Here is a 23352-nt window from a genome sequence, read left to right on the forward strand (position 1 = left end):
CACACCCAGAGGGGGTGTGGTTTTTACTTAGTCAGAGAGAGAATATGTCAAGCAAGCAGACTGAACAGTGCAACACAGTTTGTCACCTCAGTCCTCATCTCACTTTGTCCTTCTCTATTAAAATGGACAGTGCTTTTGATAACCTGGATGCAGCTGGTTTCCTGGAAATCTGGCAACACTTTGATGCAGATGGTGAGGACAATAATGAAATGTTAATTTCTTTTTGCCATAAATATGCTGAAAATATTTGGAACAATAGTTTATTATTTTCTTCTTCTGTTGACTGAGAGACTAAGACTGTCTTTGTTTTTGATGACAAATTTGTCCCCACTGAAGAAAATAATTACTGATCTTAAGCTAAATATTTTTTTCATTGTAAAATGATAAACTTTAATTATTAATTTACTGTTTCTGTCCTAGACACTATTCTGTCCTATGTAAATCTTACAAACTGGAATTTCACATACATCTGACATGTCTCAAAGAGGCTTAATACAGATAGAAAGGTGCACAGTAACAAGAAGCAGAAAGACTTAGAAACTCAGGGTATAAAAATACTTTGGCAGAGATAGAGTCACTTTGTGACTTTATTTTTTAGCTCTCACTCAGTACTTGAGTTTTGAGTAAAATTAAGACTGGCCTCATTGCTTTTATAACCCAAGGATTTGTTTTTTTCATTTTACAGATAATGGCTACATTGAGGGCAAAGAGCTCGATGACTTTTTCCGTCACATGATGAAGAGACTGGGTCCACAGGTAAGTCCACTTGGGATGAATTCATCCATTACTTGTGATAACAATTCAATACAGTGCATAAACAATAACATGATTGTGTGAAATAAAGCCTACATTTGCTACATCTCTTTGTTTCTCTTCTGATAGTTACTCTATTGCACCTGTTCTCCGAGTACAAGCAACAATTTATTAAAAAAAAAAAAATTAAAATAAATGTTATGCATAATTTATCATGTTTATGTTAATTGTTTAAAGTAAGACAATTGGCCAGCATTAAATCTAAAATCAGCTCTTAGGTAGCGCCTTGGCAATATATCGATATTATATCAGTACTGTAATATGAGATTAGATATAGTATTAGGTTTTGGATATCGTTACATCCTAAGTGTTGTCTTTTCCTGGTTTTAGAGGTCAATATATCCACCTACCCAACAATTTTTTAAATTTTTTTTTAATTTTACTGTTTAAAATAAATTGTGAAAGCGCAAATAGTCAACCCTAAAATACCATTGTATCACTGATATGGATGTATTACGTCAATATTGTGATATTTAATGTTCTCCGTACCATCCAGCCCTTCGTCTCGGAAATTCATTTGGCTTTGGATACAGACTTTGCAGCACTTGTGATCTCTGTTGTGTGGGCAGCTGAACCTCAATGCAGTAATCTGGATGGGTGGGGTGACTAACAATGTAAGACTCAACACAATTTAAGAGCTCTGGTCCCTGTCAAAGGAAAAGCTCCTAACCAGTTATAATGGAAAACCAAATGGGCATACACCTAATAGTACACGCTCCAGTGTGTGTTTGCGCGAGTGATTGGACTCCCGCGGATACTAATGGGGTTGTACTAAAACAAACAGACCACCTACCACATGTCACTTTGTCTCTGATGTTTGCTTTCCATCATAAATGCCCCAAGGATAAGTACTGTTGTGCGTTTTTCATGGCACAGTCATTCTCTTATATTACATTCAACCACTGGGTGACATTAACCACATGGTGTCTTTCGACCTTTTTGTCTTTCCATTAGCTCGAGTGCAACACATCCAGTAATTATGCAGATTTCCCCTGCATGAAGTAACACAGTCGTAAATTAATTTGCATTTGATAGTTACCAGTAAAGCCAAGACATCATTAAAGTTTGTTATGCAGTTCAGTCAAATATTAATATGCACTTTAAAAACTCCCGCTCAGGGACTGTTCTTTATTTTATTGAGGGGGGGGGGGTGAAGACAATTTGGCAAAGACTGAGTATAGTGAGGCTGCTGAAATACTGGCTTGACTGAAGATCCCACAGCTGCAGGAGAGGCAGAACAGACTGTGACAATGTGCATACAATGATCACTTTGCATAATAAACTATATACAACAGTGGCAGCAGCGGCTGGCCTGAATGACATTAGCACCATTTAAGGGCGCAGTTATATAAAAATGTATCCATGCTATTTCAGAGTGAAAAGTTGTCATTAAAATCCTTAAGTTGAAAATGCCTTGCAGCATTATTGTAATGCATGCAATACCACAGAATTAGATATTTTTTACAGGAACTGGTAAGTGAAAATTTTTGGCAAAACATTTAATGAGACATGTAAATGAAAGTAATGTTGAAATATCACTATTTTAAAGCTTATATTTAGTTACTTTTATCACACCTGATCTGCTCAAGGACCTTTTTAACTTTAAAAATCCTATTTTAATATCTCTTTTATCGTCTCTGGTTATAACAAATAGTGTAATTTAGACAATTAAAACAAAAAAAGGCTTTCAAAGCTGCTAGCACAATTTGAATTTCAGAGGCCAGTAAAAAATCAATACCAAATACAACAATCTGTCCAGTATGTCCATCCCCTAAGCCAACGGAAAAAGAGAAAAAAAAAAGTCCCTAACAAGTGCTTAAAAAAATATTTGACATGCCTCCCGTTTTTTGCACCATGCCCTCCCCCTTCAAAAATATGGAATGGCCCATTTGCAAGAAGGGACTACTGGCGCCAAACAGGAGTGTCTGACAGAAAGGCAATACTGAAGACAAATAGTTGTTTTTCTGTAATGGGCAAGGACCAGGCACCTGCTAGTCTGCAGCCTGTGTGCTCTCTGCACTACATGAAACAATGATACAGCATTCAGCACCATAGATAAACAGGTTTCTATAGCTACAGTACATTGATGGGGGGTTGCAAAGAGACACTGGAAAATTATCTGCTAAATAACTTCAATAGCTGACAATATTCTCACACTTAATTGCTTCAAGCTTTTGTCTGAGCTCTGGTTGAACAGGAAAAGGAAATGTGATTCTTAAGTCAGATAAAAAAAAAACAGTTTCTTTGCAGCTTTTTCATTCAGTTTATAGTTATTTATAATCTGCTAGAATATGTTCATACTCCACATGCTGCTGTTCATCACGTTTCACATGTGAAAGTACTTCCTGACTCTTCATTATCTATAACAGTGGCGTTAAACTGATGAGAAAGTCACATGATAGGTATCATGTATTCCACTGGGGTTTTTTTTGCAGAATTACAGTTTGCTGCAGCTAAAGACAGTCATATCTAACACTCTCAAAATGCATTACAAAATACACAAGAATGACAATGTGTGTTGGAAATATTTCATCTTGTCATGGACGAAAAATTACAGGCAAGTGAGGCAAGTGTTTGCAAAATAAAGCACCATGCTCTCTGTTTGTTAAATTAGAAAGAGTGGGTAGACCAAGGACTTCTAGAAGGAGCTGCATTAACCCTTTATAAGCAGGTAGCCCTGGGTTGAGAAAAAAATGTGAGCTCAAAGGAGTATCCATGGTGACATTGCTTAAAATAACCGTGACTCAGCCAGTTAAGGGTTTGTTCTTCAATATACTGTTTATACTGTTTTGATTCTCAAAGACATGATTTAAAAAGGAAGCAGTGTAAAATACAAGTTGTTTTTTCCCCCCTATAAATCACTGTGTACACCGTTTCATTTTGCCTGAACATATACACTGTATCATCCGGTTAATGTAGGCTTTGGGGCAAGACAATTGATGTTACATTTTAACCTGTTGTGTCTCTACAGGAGAAAGTGACTGAAGAGAGAGTCCAAAGGCTGAAGCAAAGGTTTATGTCTGCCTATGATGTCACTGCTGATGGGAAACTACAGATTCATGAGGTAATGTGCAATTTATGTGTCTAAAATTGCCCCCTGATTCACTTAATAATTATTTTCCTTTCGACTAAAGGCAGGGTACTTTATATTAAGTAAAGGTGAAGTACCAACTTATAAATGTCTCCTCTATATTATATCAGTCCAGACAATGACTATCATATGGTGTTAACCAGTTAAGCAACATCCAGGATGACGCTATAATGGTCAGCTCCCTTACAACACCACCTCTCTATTTCTCAGTCATCTGCACATAGGCTTCACAGCCTAACTTCCGCTTCATTCTACACCATCTTCATCATCTCCACTCCACCCTCTGTCTTTCTCTATGACACCTCCCTCTTCTGCTGCATTTCCTCTTCATCTTTTATTTATCTCATGTACCCATAACAGTAACCCAGCTTGTACCATTTTCAAGAGGAATGGAAACTCATTTCCGGCACTGCTGAGGGTCAAGTTATCCTGCAGTGACAGCCAGGAGAGCAGCACTAAAACCATATATCTAAATTAAATACCTAACATATATAAATATATATATACACACACACAATATGCACCACATTTACATTTAAATCTAATCTTAATGGGAAAGTACCCAATGATCTCTTTGGTTTCCCACGTAGGACTTTTGCTTTCTTATTAATGAAGGCTGATTATCAAATGACTTTTTGTTTGAGTCAGTTTATTAAATTAAATCAAGCTTGACTGGCAGCTTAACAAGCTGCAGCTGTTTCCCAGAAATCTAAAGCCATATTTTGATTAGATAGCTTTCTTGCCCCCACTCCTAGTAATTGATGTGGCTCTTGGCACAGCAGCAGTGCTTCATCAATGCAATTAAGTGCATTTTCTTTTATTCTAAAAGAAACTTGTGCCCATTCATTACCAATTGCTTAATGCATTGCACCCACAGATCCCAAATGCTTTGGCTCTTACTCATAAAACTGGAAGAAACAAAAATCAATACATGTCTGCCAATAACACTGATGTGCAGTGGCTGGTGCAGGAACAGTGTGGTCAAACCTCTTTGTAGCTGTACACCCTGCTGTCAAGGGATGCACACGACCGCTTTTATTTGATTTTATATCAATGTTCTCTTTTTTTCCAAATGTATAATATATAAATATACATAAACCTAACCTGACACCGTGGACTGTTTCACCAGGAGGAGAACAGGCAGCAGCTCTGGAGACAGAACTTTGGTGACTGTAGTGCCTTGAATTCGGCCAGTGCACATCCCAGAACACTAAGCTGGTGACAACCAGCAGGGCCTGATCTAGTCTGTATAACTGCAGTAACAGAGAGTTTGCTGATCCAGTGTCCGGAGTCTGGTCTGTCCAGGGTTTGTGCTAGCTGGATTTAGGCTGCTGCGACCACGGACTGGGGGTCCGTGGCAGGGAGTGAGGTTTAGGACATAATGTGCTTTGGCTTCTGTGAGCAAAAGTCTAAAATATTTGCAACATTTTCTTTTCTGGTTTGGTGACCTCAGGATTGGGTCTCTGCTCTTTGCAGATGATGTGGTCCTGTTGGCTTCATCAGGCCGTGACCTCCAGCTCTCACTGGATCTGTTCGAGTGTGAAGCGGCCGGGATGCGAGCACCGGAAAAGGGTGGAGTGCCCTTTAGTAATGCTGACTCTGCACCGATCTGTCGTGGTGAAGAGGGAGCTGAGCCGAAAGGCAAAGCTCTGCATTTACTGGTCGATCTTCGTTCCTACCCTCACCTATGGTCACGAGCTTTGGGTCGTGACCAAAAGAACAAGATTGTGGGTACAAGCGGCCGAAATGAGCTTCCTCCGTAGGGTGGCTGGGCTCTCCCTTAGAGATAGGGTGAGAAGCTCGGTCATCCGGGAGGAGCTCGGAGTAGAGCCGCTGCTCCTCCGCGTTGAGAAGAGCCAGATGAGGTGGCTCGGGTATCTAATTAGGATGCCTCCCGGACACCTCCCTGGTGAGGTGTTCAGGGCACTTCCCACCGGTAGGAGGCCCCGGGGAAGACCCAGGACACGCTGGGTCTCAGCTGGCCTGGGAACGCCTCGGGATCCCCCGGGAAAAGCTGGTGGCCGGGGAGAGGGAAGTCTGGGCTTCCCTGCTTAGGCTGCTGCCCCCGCAACCCGACTCCAGATAAGCGGAAGAAAATGGATGGATGGATGGATTTTTTTTTAATCTCTGAAACTCCTTTCTGATACTGACACATATTTTATTGCATTTATTGTCAGGCTCTCTTTTGGACGCTCTTTTTGATAAGACATCTTTCTTTTTTGGGTTGCTTTGCAGTGTTGGCAGTTATTACTGGAACAGAAACTTTCTCTGCAGAATAGTCCAACACTGAAACAATCTAATGTCATGTGCAGGAGATGTGTGCGCGCATCTACAGCCAATAGGAACGCCCTCTCCCTGAAGTTCCCTGCGATTGGCCAAAGTCTCCCGTCAGGGCCTAGATTTTCTAAAGCCTACAAATGGAGCCAAGAGGAGGTGCAGCCTAGTGTTCTTTCAGTCCATAAAAATTGCAATATGCTCTAAGAAAATTATGAAATTTTTGCCAATACATACCAAAAAAAACCTGCCTACTCCAGCTTTAATGAATATAGCTCAGAAACAGACATTCTAAATGGTATTGACAGAAATTGTTCTGCACAGCACAACCAACAGCCAACATTAAAAATTTAGACTTGTGGATTCGATTTTTTTTATTTACAGTATGCTACAATGTGCTGACTAATATTTACCTCTAAAGCAATGCTCTTTCCCCTTACACTGGTGCCTCTGCTCTATGAATAGCATTAGGAAGGAAGTCTATCACAAAGTGGTAGTGTGCTGTGTGATAGCTGCATGAACTGCTGTTACTCCTCTCAGCATCATGTGACTGATCTGTCAGACACAGTGCCCACTATCAGACAAGAAAAATATGACATTTATACAACTACAGAAACACTAACCCACTCACTTTGCACTGCACTACTACTAGGGTATGCAACTGTACATTATATCACGCATATATTGTACTACCTAACTAAGAAGATCTGGTGGGGCCTTCTGTTATACTCTAAGACACTTAGGTGGGTGGATGTTTGATGAAATGAGAGTTTCAACCTGTCATCCATCTCTGGTTTATGCCGTCTTCTTACATAATTTAAGTAACACTACAGTAGGTACTGTTGTTAGGCGTGTTTGTGTAATGTATGCTCTTTACAAAGGGCAGAACATTAGTATGTTGCTTTGTTCCAAGATTTATTATTTATTCCCAGCAACTGCCAACTCTTCTATGCACAACAAATAAACTACAACCTTCAGTCAACAGATAACTAGGTAATGAACTCACCCTCCCATATATTGTTGCTTTACTGACACATGTTGGCAGGAAAAAAGAAAAAAGAAATGGCAAGATTTTTTTAAAGTGTGCTGACCTGCGTTTCTTTCCTGACCGTCTGGGTCTTCTATAGTTGGCATCACTGTTGGTGCATTGCGCTGGTTCTGTCTGTTTGTAAAGTAAATGGCCGCAGTTTCACCTTGTATTGTAAATAGATTGATGGGGCCCAGTTTAATCTGCTAATGGAAGGCTTATACCATTAAAAAAGGACAAACAAGAGAGGAGCATCATGAGCTGGAGAGCAGCCAGGATGAGCTGGTGCAGCGTTAGTCATCCAAATGAGAGTATAACATGAAGTCTCATGTGGCCCTTGTATCTAACCATACAGGTAATTTCACTTTGCAGGGGTTGTGAGATATCTGCTGCTAAAACTTCTGCTGCTACCTTGATACATTTGGGGTAAATAGAAATAAAACATATCTTTCTATGTACAGTGTCACAACTTATCACAATAATCCACAGACCTCATTGTCAGTAGTTTGATTGGATCCATTTCTTCTGTAGGAAATACAGTTACCCTGTCCTGATCGAAAATATGAGACCAGACCAGTTATACTTGTCTGTTCTGGAATCTGTATGGATGACTGCTGTAAACTGGGTGGCAATTGTTACTCTCCGAGAACAAAATGGACAAGACTTGAAGAGATGAAACGCTCACATCATTATCCAATCAATACTATCTGCTCTGACCTCTGCTCTCTGTCCTGTTTTCCAGTTGGCCAATATGATCCTCCCTGAGGACGAGAACTTCCTGTTGATTTTCCGCAGAGAAGCTCCTCTGGATAACAGTGTTGACTTCATGAAGGTAACATCAAAGACTGTACCAAAACATCATTATGTGATGTGACAATACGATAAAAAACAAGTTTTACCCATCAGTAATTTCAACTATTAGAAATATGTCAACTACAATGTGTCACTGATAGGGAAAATGAACAGTTAAGATTTAACAGTTTAAGTTTAACATTGAAACCACAAAGACTAAAGAGTAAATCACAAGTTTCATCACAATTTTCTATAACATTAATTCTTTGGACAACAATAATCTATTTGCTGACATAAAAAAAAGTTTGCCATGGTACAATTTCAATATGATATAATTCTGGGGCCTATGATTTATATGAGACAATATCACTAAAAATTGGGGCTGCACAATGTTCCAAAATTATCATATTGTAAATAATGTGAAAGATACTGTGATCGCAGTATACATTTCCATTTAAGTTGGATTGGTAATTTTTGCATTTCACTTTCACTACAATATATATATATATATATATATATACACACACACACACACACACACACACACACACACGTGTATCACCATAATGCTTTATTTATAATCGTATGTTGTGACACATTCAACCTTTACCAAAAAAATGTAGCTCCTGTTTTTATGACCTTATTGTCTTATTCATTAATGTTTTGATTAATTGTGCAGCTCTAGTAAATATCCTTTTGTGTATCTTAAAGATGACTATATGTGTAGATGTTTTCACTTTGCATCAATAACATTGGATCGTTACACCCCTAATACAAACGTATCCTGATAGGCCAAGACATACAGAAAATAAAGTGTATGTGACTGACGGTTGTTACGTGTCATCACCAGATTAACTATGATATGGGACTTCCTATTCACTGGTGTACATAGACATATACCATATACTGTTTAGTTGGGACTCAAAAACATGTCACACATGAGCTAAGTCGACAGATTAACCTAATTGTAACATAATTAGATGAAAACATTCAAGAATTCAAGCACTTCTTTAATTCTGAGCCTATAACACCAACAATGAAATAGATCAAAATTCTGAGAAAATGATAATGCCAGGTAAGACGAAACATATTAATATTTTCAAGCTTAAACATTAAAGCCAGACTGACCAGCAACAGGCCAACAAAGGCTTCTAACCTGACTGACACCAGTGCACAGTTTTAATGTTAAATTCACTGTGGTTCTATTTTACTTTAATAATGTCTATTTCAGGCTGTTTTTAAACGTAAGAATTATGTATTTTACACCTATAATACGTGTAATCGTGTAATATTTCAGCGCTACAAAAAAAAAACATAAAAGACTGACATGACCAGCTATGATGACACTTTTTATGGTGGCATTAAGTTAGCTGTATTCCTACTACTTCAAATGCACCTATACCCAATGCACATTGCATGTAAGCATTGTTGATCTGCCCTTTCCTGCCCGCTGTAGATATGGAGGAAGTATGATGTTGACTGCAGCGGCTACATTTCGGCTCGGGAGCTCAAGGTAAGCTTGTTACTCAGCAATGCACTACCGAAACAATAACATATCTCTCTTCTGTTCGAGGAACAACCATCAGCAGTGGCATTGAGACTGACTCAACCACTATTTCCTGTTCTGTCACACTGAGATATTTCTCTTCTTCCTCAGTACATGATGCAGTGTGCTTAAATGAAGTACTGTATACTGTGTGTAAAATGTGCTAGTTAATTGTGTGTAGTTGTATATCACCCACTGGATTTGATTGTTTATTGTCCCAGTTTGAGACAAACTTTTGTCATTTAGGCTTTCCTGAAAGACCTATTCCAACAACATCACAAGGAAGTGTCATCGGAGAAGCTGGAGGAGTACACAGACACAATGGTAGTTATACTGTTTTTAGCCAGTTGTTAAGGCAATCTGACAGCAAAGTGTTGACAAATAAGTTAAGATAAACCCTTTCCCCTCTTTGTGCAGCTGGATGCATAAGTCATGTTACTATTGTTGACTGTGTTACATCTACTGTGTGTCGTTGTGTAGAACTGGTTTTAACTGTCAAATCCTGCAATTTCAGGCAGCTTGCAAGTTGTAGTTTGTTTACTGTGCATTAATGGAGATGGCAAAATGGTAGGCAACAGCAGTCCTCAAGACATTATTTTTGACACATTTACCGTCACAAATAAAAGCTGTATAAAGATTTAAGCAGCTGCAATCAGTTATTCTGCCAAATGAAACTATTGGTAGGAGGGACTTTGACTTGCGATTTACAGTATTTTTGGGAGATTTTATGTGTTGCTTCAACTGCCAAAAGACTGAGTGACACAGAAGGTATTTTTTATTAACCTGGGTTACTTCTGTGGAAACCCAAAGTCTCGGATAGCCTATTCCTACTATTTCACAGATTTCAATGTGGAAGAACTGGGTTCACGCTTGATGTCAGATTGAATGACGAGCCAGCTCTAGAGTCACAGGTGGTGTTAGGGAAAAAACAGCAACAGTTCAGATGGAGAGATTAACAGTTGCTGAAGTTCTTTTCGTGTTTCTTAGTACATCTTCTTTCTCTTGCAGATGAAAATCTTTGACAAAAACAAGGATGGCTGTTTGGATTTGAACGACTTGGCCAGGTACTTCCATTACACAACAATCAACAAACAATACACAACAATCAGAGAGCCATAAAAGAGGGATTTGATCAAATTTTGCGAAATGCCATCTCAAAATGAGGGCTTTGGTAAGCCAGTTTGCATGTAGAGACATAAACACTGCATATGGATAAGACATTCTGATGTTGCGCTTCAGGTGTGTAGCGTGGGCTGGTGTGGGTGACGAGACCCAGCAGCAGGTCTTCCAGATAGCTAGCTGAACTGAATGGAGATTTCTACACCGCTTCTTTATTCTACAACATTTAGCATCAGCCACTTTGTGGCACTATTCAGTATCATACAGTGTTTCCTCTAGGATTTTTTTCAGCAGCGGGGGCAGGCTCTCCGGGGAGCCGTGGCGGCGTAAACAAATGACGCTTTTTAAAGGCTGAATGTAAAAATAAAAAATAATAACAAAAATTCAACAATAAAATAATAAAAACAATAAATAATAATTTCTTGATGGGGCTGTAATCAGTGGCAAAGTTTGCACCCAGGCTCAGAACAATGGATTTTTCTTGGTTTTTTGTAGAACAGCTCTAAGGCTCTGTTGTACGGAAATTCCCCAAGAGGTGTCCCGTTGATGCTCAGCAGCATACATGCTGCAAGGTGATCCCCCTGCAGCCTGTTTCTCAAGTCAGTCTTCACCTACAAATAGAAACAATAATTTTTATTATTTTTTTTATTTATTTTTTTCAACCCATTTAGGGTCCCAGCCTGATAGCCTGTGTTTCCCTTTATGTTTTTCTCCTCTACTCTCATCTCTCTCTCCTGCACCATCACTTTGCTCTCCTGCTCCTTCACTCGGCACTCCCCCTCCTGTACTCTGCTCTCCTTCACTTTGTTCCACTGCTCCTCCCTGTCTGTTACTTGTCTTATACGATTACATAAAACATTAACGTTAGATAATTTACACTCACGTCACATTTGATTACAAGTGTGAACATAATTTTTTACCTAACCATCATAATTTGAGTCAGTAAAAAGGCTAATGATACCTGACTAGCGCCATCCTCATCAGGTGTCTTTCTCTTCTTTGAAAAATATTTGAACAAGCTCATCTGAAAATGCAGTCAGCAGTTACATCATGGCGTGTATATCGCTTAATGCTATCAATTAGTTTACTCACGTTAGCGACACTGAGTTGAGTTGGCACCGGGCCCAATTAACTTAAGCTACGTAACCTTAGCTGGCCATCAATATTTTGCGAATGTTTATTTAACTAATAAAATCTATTATAAGTTTTCTTAAGCTAATAAGTCTACCTTTTCTCCGGTAAGTTGCACGCTATTTTCAAGCCGACACTCCTCTGACTCTCCGACCTGATGCCTGGATGCGAGTAGCTAATTAACGTCGGCACCAGTTAGTTCTGTTGGGGGGTGGGAGGGGGCGGTGGTATCTACCCCAAAGAGTAGATACGGAGCAAGATAGTTATCTGCCTCAGCACTCACGACACCCAACGCAGTGCAGGACTGTGCTGTGATGCGGCGGTGGTGTATTTGTAATTTAAAAAAAGAAAAGAAAAAAAAAAACGACATTTGAAGGAGCGGCGGGTAGGATTTAGGAGTGGCGGGCCGCCACTCCTAAATGAGTGTAGAGGAAACACTGTCATAGGAACACATAACTAAACTCTGTTAGTTTTGATAACAAAAACCAATGTTCTAAACTGTCATCAATTTTTATAGAAATGAACATGAAAATATGGGCCTCATATCACATATCTTCTCTGCCCTATAGTTTATCCTAAATTTCCTGCAAAAGAAAGAAGGCGACAATTCAATAACAAGAATGTTTTTGTCTTTGATAACTTGAACCCTTAAAATATGTATTTCTTCTTCAATAAGGATCTTGGCTTTAGAGGAGAATTTCCTGCTCCAGTTCAAGATGGATGTAAGTGTGTGCTTCATCTTATTCTTCAAAGTGGGAACAGACTTTTCAACCGTCTTAATTCAACTGTCTGTCATTTCCGCTACTGGGGATAGCAACTGCAAACCACTTATATTGATAATCTGCTAACTGGAGTGACACTAACCGCCCACTGGCTACCATGGAAATAAAGCACAATACTCTGTACTGTGTTTGTTTGCGCAATAATAAAAACACTTCCTTTGTGCTGAAAACGAGGACTTCATGTTCCCGCGAGATCCCACGACAATGGCAGATAGAATTGCAATGTTAAAGTCTAAACTTTTAGAAAACTTAAATGCCAGTGGTGTTTTCTGTAGCCTATACATTGTGCAATGAAAATGTACTTTGTAATAAGTTGAAGAAAAAAAAAATGTCCATTTCAGTTTAATATTTGGCAGATGACAACATGAATAAATCATGTTGCAACAGTTAAATAAGTTATATCTGTATTTTGTTATTTTTATTGAATTTATCTGCTCTCATATTCTCAATTTTTTAACAACGCCTCTCCTATTTTCCAAGGCCTGCAGCAAAGAGGAGAGAAAGAGAGACTTTCAGAAGATCTTTGACCATTATGATGTTGTAAGTACAATGACAGATGGAGCACAGATGATAACTGCCATTTCACAATTTTTAAGAAATTAAGGCTGAACCAGACTCAGAATCATGTCAGTGGAATCAGATTTCGCTTTTGATATATATTTGCAGAATTGATTATTCTGCAATTTGTTTTTTTCCCCAAGCAAAGTTTTACAGTTTAAGTTTGGGACCCAGTTCAGTGTGACAGAGTAATTTATGTTATTTAGTAAACGTGCTAATAGCACTAACAACAGATAGCCAGAGGCTGTGTCATATTAAGTTGCCATAAGTTGTAAATTCGCCACTTATATGCAGAAGAGAGAAGATAATGTTCTCTCAGAATCATACAATGCAGAGGTCTCCCCCTCTGTATTGCTGCAGCGGATGTTGCAGCCTCTACCAAAGAGTAGCAAACAGTCAAAAGCACTCATGCCGCAGTTAAGTCTGAAGCTATCTTAGTCGACTGAGGGGTCTCCGACTGATGATTCAAATCTCTGACTTTCTGGGGGCAGCCCTTAAAGAAACCATGTGAAAGTGTAGACAGTTCAGTGAACAACCTCTGAAGTATGTTCTGTTGCTGTTCTGAAATATTTTACAATAATTGTAGACATTTTTTAGTGGTATGGGTAAGAAAAGCAGTAAGGAAAGCTGACCAAAAGGTTGCAGGTTTGAATTATATGCTAGCTACTTCTAAGCCAGAGAGGAGGACGACAGACAATCACCTTCTTTAAACCTCTTCCTTCAGAGGCACCCATGGGAAGCTTTCCAGCCAGGGCCTCCACTAAACATTTTCGATCGCCAATTAATAACACTCTCAATTTTGCATAATATAATAGAGTGTCCAGAAGAGGACTCGGTTCAGCAACAGTGGGTCCAATTAGCTCCCTTACCTCTGTAATGAACCATAATAAAATAAAGCACCCATTATGTTGTCAAGTCACTCTCTGGGAAGATGAGTAACTCTGTCAGGCTCATTCAAAGTACAGCTCCAGACAGGAGCCAATAAGTCGGAGCAGGAATCACTGATAAGCTTCCTCTATTCTGTAAAATCATTTTATGTCCTTGTCCATATTGTCAAGTCATAGTTGAGCTAATGGCCTGGTTGGAAACATGTCCGGAGGTCAATGTAGGCCACCAGTCAGTCATGTTTCACACATAGGCTGCCTTTTCCAGCCCTTAAATTAACAGCATAGCAAGCAGCACCTTTGTCAAGATATAGATTTTAGCATTAAAAAGCTGTGGCCTCGTGGCAAGACGGCAATATCTTATTTTGGTCTCATTTGGAATGGCTTTTAAGCAAGAGCGTTTGCGTAACTGAAGTGAGAGGGAAGGTCAGAAGCATTATATTTTCCCTGCAAAGTGTCAAGTAGTGCTGGTGTACTTCAGTTTCTAATCAGACTGAGGGTGGACATTTCAAATAAATCCAGTGTCAGCAGCTATGTGATTAATGGGCACACACTCCGAGGTACTTACTAATGATATGACCAATGCATGCTGGGAGGTGTTCCAGCTCTACCAATAAACCAAAGGAACACACCCAGAAAAGGAAAGGAAGACAACTGAATGACTGAATAATGCAAGTGAAATACAAATTAGATAACATAATCCGCGCTCGTGTCTCTCTTTTTCTGTCTCTTTTTTGTTGTTCAGAGTAAGACAGGAGCACTGGAGGGTCCTGAGGTGGACGGCTTTGTCAAAGACATGATGGGACTGGTCAGGGTAAGTTTGCTGCTGTGTTTTTGCAATCATGCTTTCTGACATTTATTTATTAGTGTTTACAAAAAAATATACAATATATTCTATTTCTTCTCCATTTATTTAAAATATGTAGCAAAATCAAGGACAAATGTAATTTTGTTTTTTAAACTTTAAAAAATGGCTAGTAAATCTACCTTCTACAACCCTCTATGCAGCTACATCAACTCCGAATATTTGTGACTGAGAAATTGAGAATTATAAACCCTTGAGGATCTACTGTGCACACAATGTGATGCCACACCTGATTTGAATCCCTACTTTCCCTCTCCCTTCCTCTCTCTTCTGTTCTCTCCAGCCCAACCTCACGAGCTCTGAGCTGGACAAACTGCGAGTCGTTATGCTACGTCACTGTGATGTCAACAAGGATGGAAAGATCCAGAGAAATGAGCTGGCTCTGTGTCTGGGAGTCAAACCTAATCTTGGTTAAGAGATTATGAGATTGTTTTATGAATCAGTGTCACTGTAACTTTTGTGTAGTCAACAATAATAGGATATTGTGTTTTGATCCAGACTAGTCTGATTACTGGATTATCTAAGCTCAATAATGATGAAGAGATATTTGATCCTAAAATGATAGAAACATGATTTGACACTGTGTGATGAAAATAAATCAAATGACTGTAGATCTTCTATGACTTGAAATGACAGTGTTTTTTTGTGCATGTTGTAGCCAAAAGAAAAGAATGAGATGGGAAAGATTTTTGGCTAAAATGACTGTGTTTGTGCTCTTAGATTTGTGGAAAGCTAATGAGTTGTTTTTTTTGAAAACAGAAAGTTTTTATCATTGTATTATAAAGTTTTCTTCTTTTAGTGTGGTGCTAGAGTTTACTGGCTATGACTGATGTTCAGCTTTTCGCATGTTTCTCTGCCAAAGTCTGACATACAGTTTGTTGTAATTCAACTATAATGCGTTGCAGAGAAAATAAAGCAAAGATGACAATTGATAAGCATGGCGATTTTTCCTTTCTCTTTTTTGCCACTGTAATGTCACAGCTCTTTTAAATATACAAATAAAGTCAAAATTGAAATATACAGTACTGTACAAAAATCTTAGGCCACCATAGATTTTTTCTTTTAGAAAACATGTAACGAGGACATAATATATACATTTATTGCTTAGTCTCTTTATGAAGATACAAAGAATACAGAGAACATGTACAATGTTTTAAAACAGCAAAAAAGTCCAAACAAAATGTCTTCTTCTGACTGAAGTCAATATTTAGTGTGAAAAATGGAATCATACAACCATAACAAAAGGTAGCTCAAACAATCAATATTGAGATTTGGACATCTCTTGAATGCTACCTGGTGTGCATACACCAGAAAATTAATATTGTAAATCTCATATTGCCTGCTGTGTTGCTGTGAGTGTTCAAGGCATGCAGTGGAAATGGTGGTCACAGTAAATATTTGCAACTTAAGCCTGATGAGGTTGTTTTATTCTATAATATTTGCATTTTCTTCTATACTGTATACTGGTTGGGTTTTAGTGACTACTGACAAATAATTATGTATGGTCATTATGACCTTGCTAAAATAAAGTTCAAAGTGGCCTAAGACTTTTGCACAGTACTGTAAATATATTCAATTCTGGTTGCATTTTTTAAAGTGACTGATCTGATGATATAATAAACATATACATTAAAACAGATGTTGGTAGTCTTATTCCTATACATCTTTAATTGTGTCATTGAAAAAATCTCTAGAAAAAACCTTTGTATGAACTACTATTCATATAGTGTTCATTTACAAGTGTTTACAAGTTGGTACATTATTATAAGCCACAAATGTGTAGAAATTTTGAAGAATTATGCACATGTAAATTAAACCTTAAGTTAAAGTGGATAAACACAACAATTGTGCGTTTTTTGAGAGTCTGACATTTCCTGCAAAGCTAGTATTTACCAGAAGCAGTGTTTGGCCTGGAACTTTTTTCAGGCCCAGTGGTACACATCGAAAAACCCTTAAAAGACGCGATTTATTGGCAAGTTGGCTTCAGTACGATGGCACAGAGGATCCGCAATTTAATTATTTGCATTAAATTTCTGTTGACTCTGTATGTTAAAAATTTAAAACAAAGTGAACACAACAAGGAGAGGATGTCTGAACAAGCACACGTCACTGCTGCACTTAATCTTTCATGGCTTTGAGAAGCATTTCACTACAGCATAATTCTCCTAAATTTGCTACAGTGACACCTCTAGATGTCCATTTGCAAATTTCAATTAATTGGTAAATTTTTACATTGACTTTGACCTAAATACATTTCCTTGAATTCTGGCGATATCAGAGGTATAACCAAATGAACTGACATCTCAAATTTAGCTGGCAATAAAACCTGAAAGGTTTTTTTCTACACTGTTAAGTTACAAAATCAGTCCAGTAATCTAAACATAGACATGGCAGCCAGCTTGGATTTGAGCTCTCAAAATAAATACTTATAAATAAATAAATATCTAAATTATATTATATTAAATATATTAAATATAATATAATATTATATAATTATAGTCAGAATCTAAATCAGTATTGGAATGCTTTGTTTTTTGTTTTTTTGTTGTTTTTTTATTAGTAAGGCTAGTAAGGCATTCAATAATCCCCGCTTCAAGCAATTAAATTGGCTATCTGACAAGGCAAAGTAAAAGGTGAGACAAATTGCAGATGGTTATCCGCATCTAGCAACCTAAAGAAAACCTTTGCTTTGCATCTAGTTATGGAGCCCAACCTGTGTTTATTAACAACAGAAACATTGCATGAAACAGTCCACCTCCCACCTTCTTTTCCCTAAATCACTCTCTGTCACACACACTTACACAGCAGCGCTACGGCCAACCAAAGTCAGGTCTGGTAGTTGATAAGCATGTTGAAGCATGAAAAATATATCTGATGCCTACCCTGAATATCTGCAAGTAATTATCACTGGAAGCTTTGTTACTGAAAAAATGGTATTTGGGGGACAGCCCGAAATCTAATGTAATATAATTTGCCTTTGCTGACTGAAAAAAAAAAAAAAATTAAACATCTCATAAAAAAGCTATTCTCCTGGTCATGGTAGCTTGATATTCTGTGTGTTAACCTATATAGCTTCACAGATGTCAAGGTTAATTAAGGCCTTAACATTTGAAGAGTAACTCTGTGAGATGCAACAAGCAGACACGGCAAGTCTTTGTTAAGTTGATGCCAGAGAATGAAAACCTTAAGTAGATGGAAACCCCTTCGGCCACTAAAAGGCAGCTAATGGTGTGGACCTAAAAGCTTTGCTCTGCCTCAGGCTGCCTGATTGCCCTTCTAGTCACCACAAAGCTGCAGTGTGTGGTGTGATCTTGTCTTTATCTCTGTGCGTGTGTGTGTGTATGTGTTCATGCATTCATGTGTGTTCATTAAACAGAGAGCAAAACCTACAAACATTAAACTACAAAGAAAAAGAGACAGTACATGGTTTATTTATTTACATAAACAGATACACTTGTGTGAGTGTTTGCATGAGTGTATTGTGCTTTACAGTGAAGGGCTTGCGATTTTGTGTATTTGTGTGAGCAGAGCAGCTGCTACACAGCTGCCACAGAACAAACAGTTTCCCATTTAGGCTGAAAGCTTCAGCCCCCACCATATCACAAGCCTCATTAACACTGGATGGTTATTGTTGTGCTGGGAAAATGTAATGAAATAATATCTGATAATGACGGAAAGTTGAAGCACTTAAGTGAAGGCAAATCAATAACATTTTCTTTCAACTGCAAAATACTTAATTTTTTGATGTATATTATCTAAGTAGAAAAAGCGGTTGCAAGATGACTGTTTGTCTTCTGTTATATTTACTATTAAATTAATGTCCATTTTGGATGACTAACAGTGCTTCAGACTGTATCTGGACTATCATGTTTTAACTTCCGTGTACCAGTTTTTTTTTTCAATTTCCTGATTGTCAGCCTACAATAGAGAAGAATATATCTTAAGCACAGGAAGACAGGTCATTCTGTCTATTTAGCCCTGAGTCCTATTTTAGAGAAAATCAACCCTTTCTGACAAAAAAAATGTTTTAGCAATCTGTGTTTCTCCCTTTTACTAGTAATTTCCAGTATACAAAATTGTTTTCATTCATTCAGTGGTAATATGGCCCTTATTGAACTGTGGTCTCACAGTCAAACAGACCTGAAGAAGCTTTGCTTTGGGCTCCTAAACAGGTTATCAGGCACTTAGACTCAATCATTGAGTAAGGATTTATTTAGTGGTGTTCCATTGCTGTCACATTAACAAGTGCCTTACCTGGGGCTTTATAGCTCTAGTGTGTGATCTGTTATAGATGAAGCCAGGAACACAAAGACAAAAATTATGAGTTTGATTATCACATTTGATTCCAGGAAGAGAGAGAGAGAGAGAAAGAGAGAGAGAGAGAGAGAGAGAGAGAGAGAGAGAGAGAGAGAGAGAGAATAAACGTCAATATCATTTTAGGATCACATTGTTTGATGCTGCCCTCTAGTGGCCAGGCTGAAATGTTGCAGTCCTTCAATAAAAACATTGAAATTGGTTGAAATCAATAATATTGCAGGGCTTGACTGGAATGGTTGCCAGGTTGCCATTGACAACCTCTTTGTTACATTTGCAACAAAGTCCTTTGGTTGCCATCAGTGCTCAACAAAATGTTTACCCCAAATAAATATTTTTTTTCAATTTATTGCAGTAGTCATATTTAAATATTGGTGTTAAACTCAGAACCAACACCAGAAAATGCTGTGCATGCGTTGGTGTGTTTACTTGTGTGCACACAGTCAGCTGTTCTAGAGAGCAAAACAAATTAAGTTGTTAGACTGTAAGGTAAAAAGTTTGACTAACCCATCATGTCGGTTTTGTATCAAAAAACACTCCTCTAGTCATCTTCAGACAGAAAATATGTATAATACCACATCTTATTTGTACTGACCAGGACCATGCATAACTCGAGGTAAAGTGCAAACAGCCATGGTTAAATAATAGCTGGCTTGCTGCATGAGGCTGACATGTGCTTGTCTATGCTTAGCTGAGAATAATAGGTCATTACATTCATAAAGGCCGTGGCACCAGGCTCTTCAGAGGGGCAGACCACTGACCCCTGCTTCGTTTCTCATGTCTTTTCTGTCTTCTGCTTCTTTTCTCCTCTGGCTCCAGAGCATTCTCACTAAGTAAACAACAAATAAGAAAGGTGTTGTAAATTGTAACCCTTAAAAGTCATCCTCTGCCCTTCTTTAAGGTTGCGTTTCTGGCCCTCTCCTAGGTGAAACCTAACATTCCCATTCCCAAAATGCCAACGCCAAATGCAGTTCACGGGACCTATAAGCTGAATTGTAAACATAATTCACAATGTATGGATCAGCTAGGTCACTGGTTGCTATGGTTTTGGCCGAGCACCTCGACAACCTTTACAACAGAAGGTCAGTCTGAGGAAAAACATATGTTTTGGCAAAAGAACACACTGAAATTTGTCAAGCAATTTCAATTGTCTTTAATCCCTAATAAGTGAAAATATTTTACAAAATAAAAACAGAAGATTGCCAACAATCAAAATTCTTCAAAGTACTGCTACTCTTACAAGTCCTGAAATTTCCAGCAATATTAACTACATTTTTTTTAATTGTCCCAAATTTACTTTTTTAGGTGTGGTTTTAATGACTCTGGTTTAAGGCAACTGTCAATATAAATAAGAGGACAATAGAAAATGGAAGTCTACATTGTACAAATGTTAGACTCTGCTCCAACAAAGGAGCAATAACTACAGCAATAGTAAGACCTAATGACTCCTTTTAACAGTATTTCTGAAGCAATAATAAAGTGCGTTCAGGTCACACAGCACATCCACACTTACAACATGTAAACTGAGTATAAGGGGCCTGTATTTAGGATAGTGTTCAGTAAATAATGCAAAATGTGTGGTCATGGTGTTTTAGGTGTGACACCCTCACGTCTCTTAACTTGCGTCACTTTCTATACAAATTGGACTTTATTATGTGGTTGACAAACACTGCAGATTTACAACCATTGCCCTGAACAAAGCAGGTAGCAGCAGAACATGTGGGAATGTGCCACAGCCACTGACTTACACCATCTGGTAGATGTATTTCAAATACGCACTGATCTGAAACAAGCAATAAGCAACCGATCTGATATATGACACTTATGGAAAAGTTGTTCTCTAAATGCTTTGTATGAATCAACTGACAGGCCAAGCAAAATTCAGTGACAGTCGTTAATCTTGACATAAAGATCAGACTCCAAAGATCAAGCTGTGATCTGATCCTCCCTTCCAGGATGAAATGTTTGTGTTTCATCTCCAGTCAGACCTCCCTCGGTTTGTTCTGTTTTCCGTCCTCTCTGTGCACTGCTAAAAATAATACCTGTAAAAAAAATGCGGCCATAAATTTGAATATTTTTTGTTTGTTTTTGTAAGAGATCTCCCTCAAGTGGCAGCCATGTGTTCAGTTCTTCAACCAAGAAGAAGTTCAAACAAACATCACAGTGGAACAGATCCAGCCCGTCCATGGCTGCAAATGGTGACCCAAACTGAACACTCAACCAAGTGTCCTGTCAGAGAAGCTACGAGTCACTTGAGTGACAATAAATAAGAGATAGTGTTAGCCTGTGGTATCAATGGTAGTATAGTAGTAGTCAAGTATAAGAGGAATAGTTCCCTATATTTCCACAGAAAATATGGCACAACCTCATTAGTGAACTGGACATCTAATACACACAGATTTAAAGCTTTTGCACGCCAAGTTTATATTTTTTGTCAGAAATTGCACCACATTTAAAATTAAATAAACCGACAATGAAACTTAAGTCAGTTGTTAAAGATTTTGAACAGGTTTTGATTTTCTATGTTTTTGTCGTTTGGCAAAAGCCTTTAGAGAGTTGTTTATAAAATAAAGCAGTGAAGAAAGAGAAGGCAACATTTGCCTATCCAGAGATGCATACAGCGAATCATGATGCTTACAGCAGAGTGTAATCTCATAGCCACATAGTATCATTTCATAACTCAGGTAGCCACAGTGCCAAACAACAAATGCGAGCAAAGAGTGGCAACAGAAGGTCAGTAATCTGACAAACGAGGGAGCAAATGTTTCTTTCCAATTTGTCTCATTTATTTATTTATGCAATTTATGCAATAAATTGAACAATTAAACCAATCAGACCCAGTGTGCAAGGTTCTGTGCGTAAGCCTTTTTGACAGATGACAATTCAAAAAATAAAAAATAAAAATACAGACTTGGTATGCAAAAGACCTTCAGCCAGGAAACCAATTTCAAAAGATTCAGTGCAAAGAGCTAACCGCCTTTTATAGGTTAACACTGTTATTCAAAAGATACCTACCAGTTGCATGAAGCATCTTAGTCCAGAACCAATCTGAAAAATGCATGTGCACAACACAACCAAAAATGTTAGAACAGCATCTATTCCACACTGATAGGACAGACTTTTGCCAAGGCTACAAAATCCTAAACAGTCGGAAATGTTGATGAATTTTTGACTGGATAATGGAAATGAACCATCAAAATGCACTGTTAAAGAAAATCATATATATTGGAGCCTGACCAATATTAGATATCAAGATATCAACCACACAACTTCCTCCTCAACATGTACCCTGGAGAGAGGACAGGCAACACAAACAAACAAGAGACATAACTGAAGCACATCATTCTCACAGACAGGAGAATGAAACAAACACACAGAGGGAGAGACAGCAAGGGGGGAGAGAGAAGAAGAGAGGCTGAATTTCCTGGAGGATGGAAGATCCAGATCTAACATGTCGAATGAGGCACTGACAGCTAGAAGAAAGAGAGAAAGAGAGAAAGAGAGAGAGAGAGAAAGAGAGAGAGAGAGGTTGCAGAACGGCCAACGGTATAACACAAAGAGGCCCGAGATAAAAGAGTGACTGAGTGAGGGAATGAGGGAGGCACACAGCAGTGCTTTTGGGACACAAACAACATAGCATTACTGAGATGCCATGGCTTTCAGAAAGTTATTATGATTCTTGTCGGCAGGACAAAAGGGACTGTGACTATTAAGCTTACACTGCACATTGAGGATAGCATAAACTATCCTTTTGATACAACACCTCTAATTCTCTAATACTCCCACTCACTGCCTGCTCTTCAATACACAAGGTTTCCATGCCATCCATCTATCTGCTCTGACACAACATAAAGTGTTTGACATCTTCATGAAATACATCCTGAGATTTTCCCATAGCATGTGTTTTATTAGTGCAAGCTCCATATTGTGGCCATCCACTGCCACCCACCATAAGACACATCTGCCTCCATCCTGATGTCTCAGCTCATGTATAGTGGCGTGCAGCAAATAAACCCTGAGTGAGAGATTTGCGGTGGCCTCCCAAGCTGTTAAACCCACTGTCTGTCACTTGGCGAGAAAATTGAGAAAAATGAGGAGCACTCAAATTCAACCGTGAATCTGAGGAGGAAGTAGTGTGAACTGATGATGTGCATGG

At 38.5% G+C, this 23352-nt stretch overlaps 1 protein-coding gene across 1 annotated transcript; it reads left to right on the forward strand.

The window, feature by feature from the left end:
* Positions 1-34: 34 nt before the first annotated feature.
* Positions 35-15817, forward strand: LOC121945769 (secretagogin). The gene is made up of 11 exons (XM_042490103.2): positions 35-192; positions 686-756; positions 3785-3877; positions 7948-8037; positions 9454-9510; positions 9790-9867; positions 10552-10607; positions 12470-12515; positions 13056-13115; positions 14763-14831; positions 15166-15817. The coding sequence occupies exons 1-11, from the start codon at positions 45-47 to the stop codon at positions 15295-15297; spliced, it is 900 nt and encodes a 299-aa protein (XP_042346037.2). The 5' UTR covers positions 35-44; the 3' UTR covers positions 15298-15817.
* Positions 15818-23352: the final 7535 nt, after the last annotated feature.

This window comes from Plectropomus leopardus, chromosome 11 (genome assembly GCF_026936395.1).
Source record: "Plectropomus leopardus strain MGB_pleo_1.0 chromosome 11, ASM2693639v1, whole genome shotgun sequence".
NCBI lineage: Eukaryota > Metazoa > Chordata > Actinopteri > Perciformes > Serranidae > Plectropomus > Plectropomus leopardus.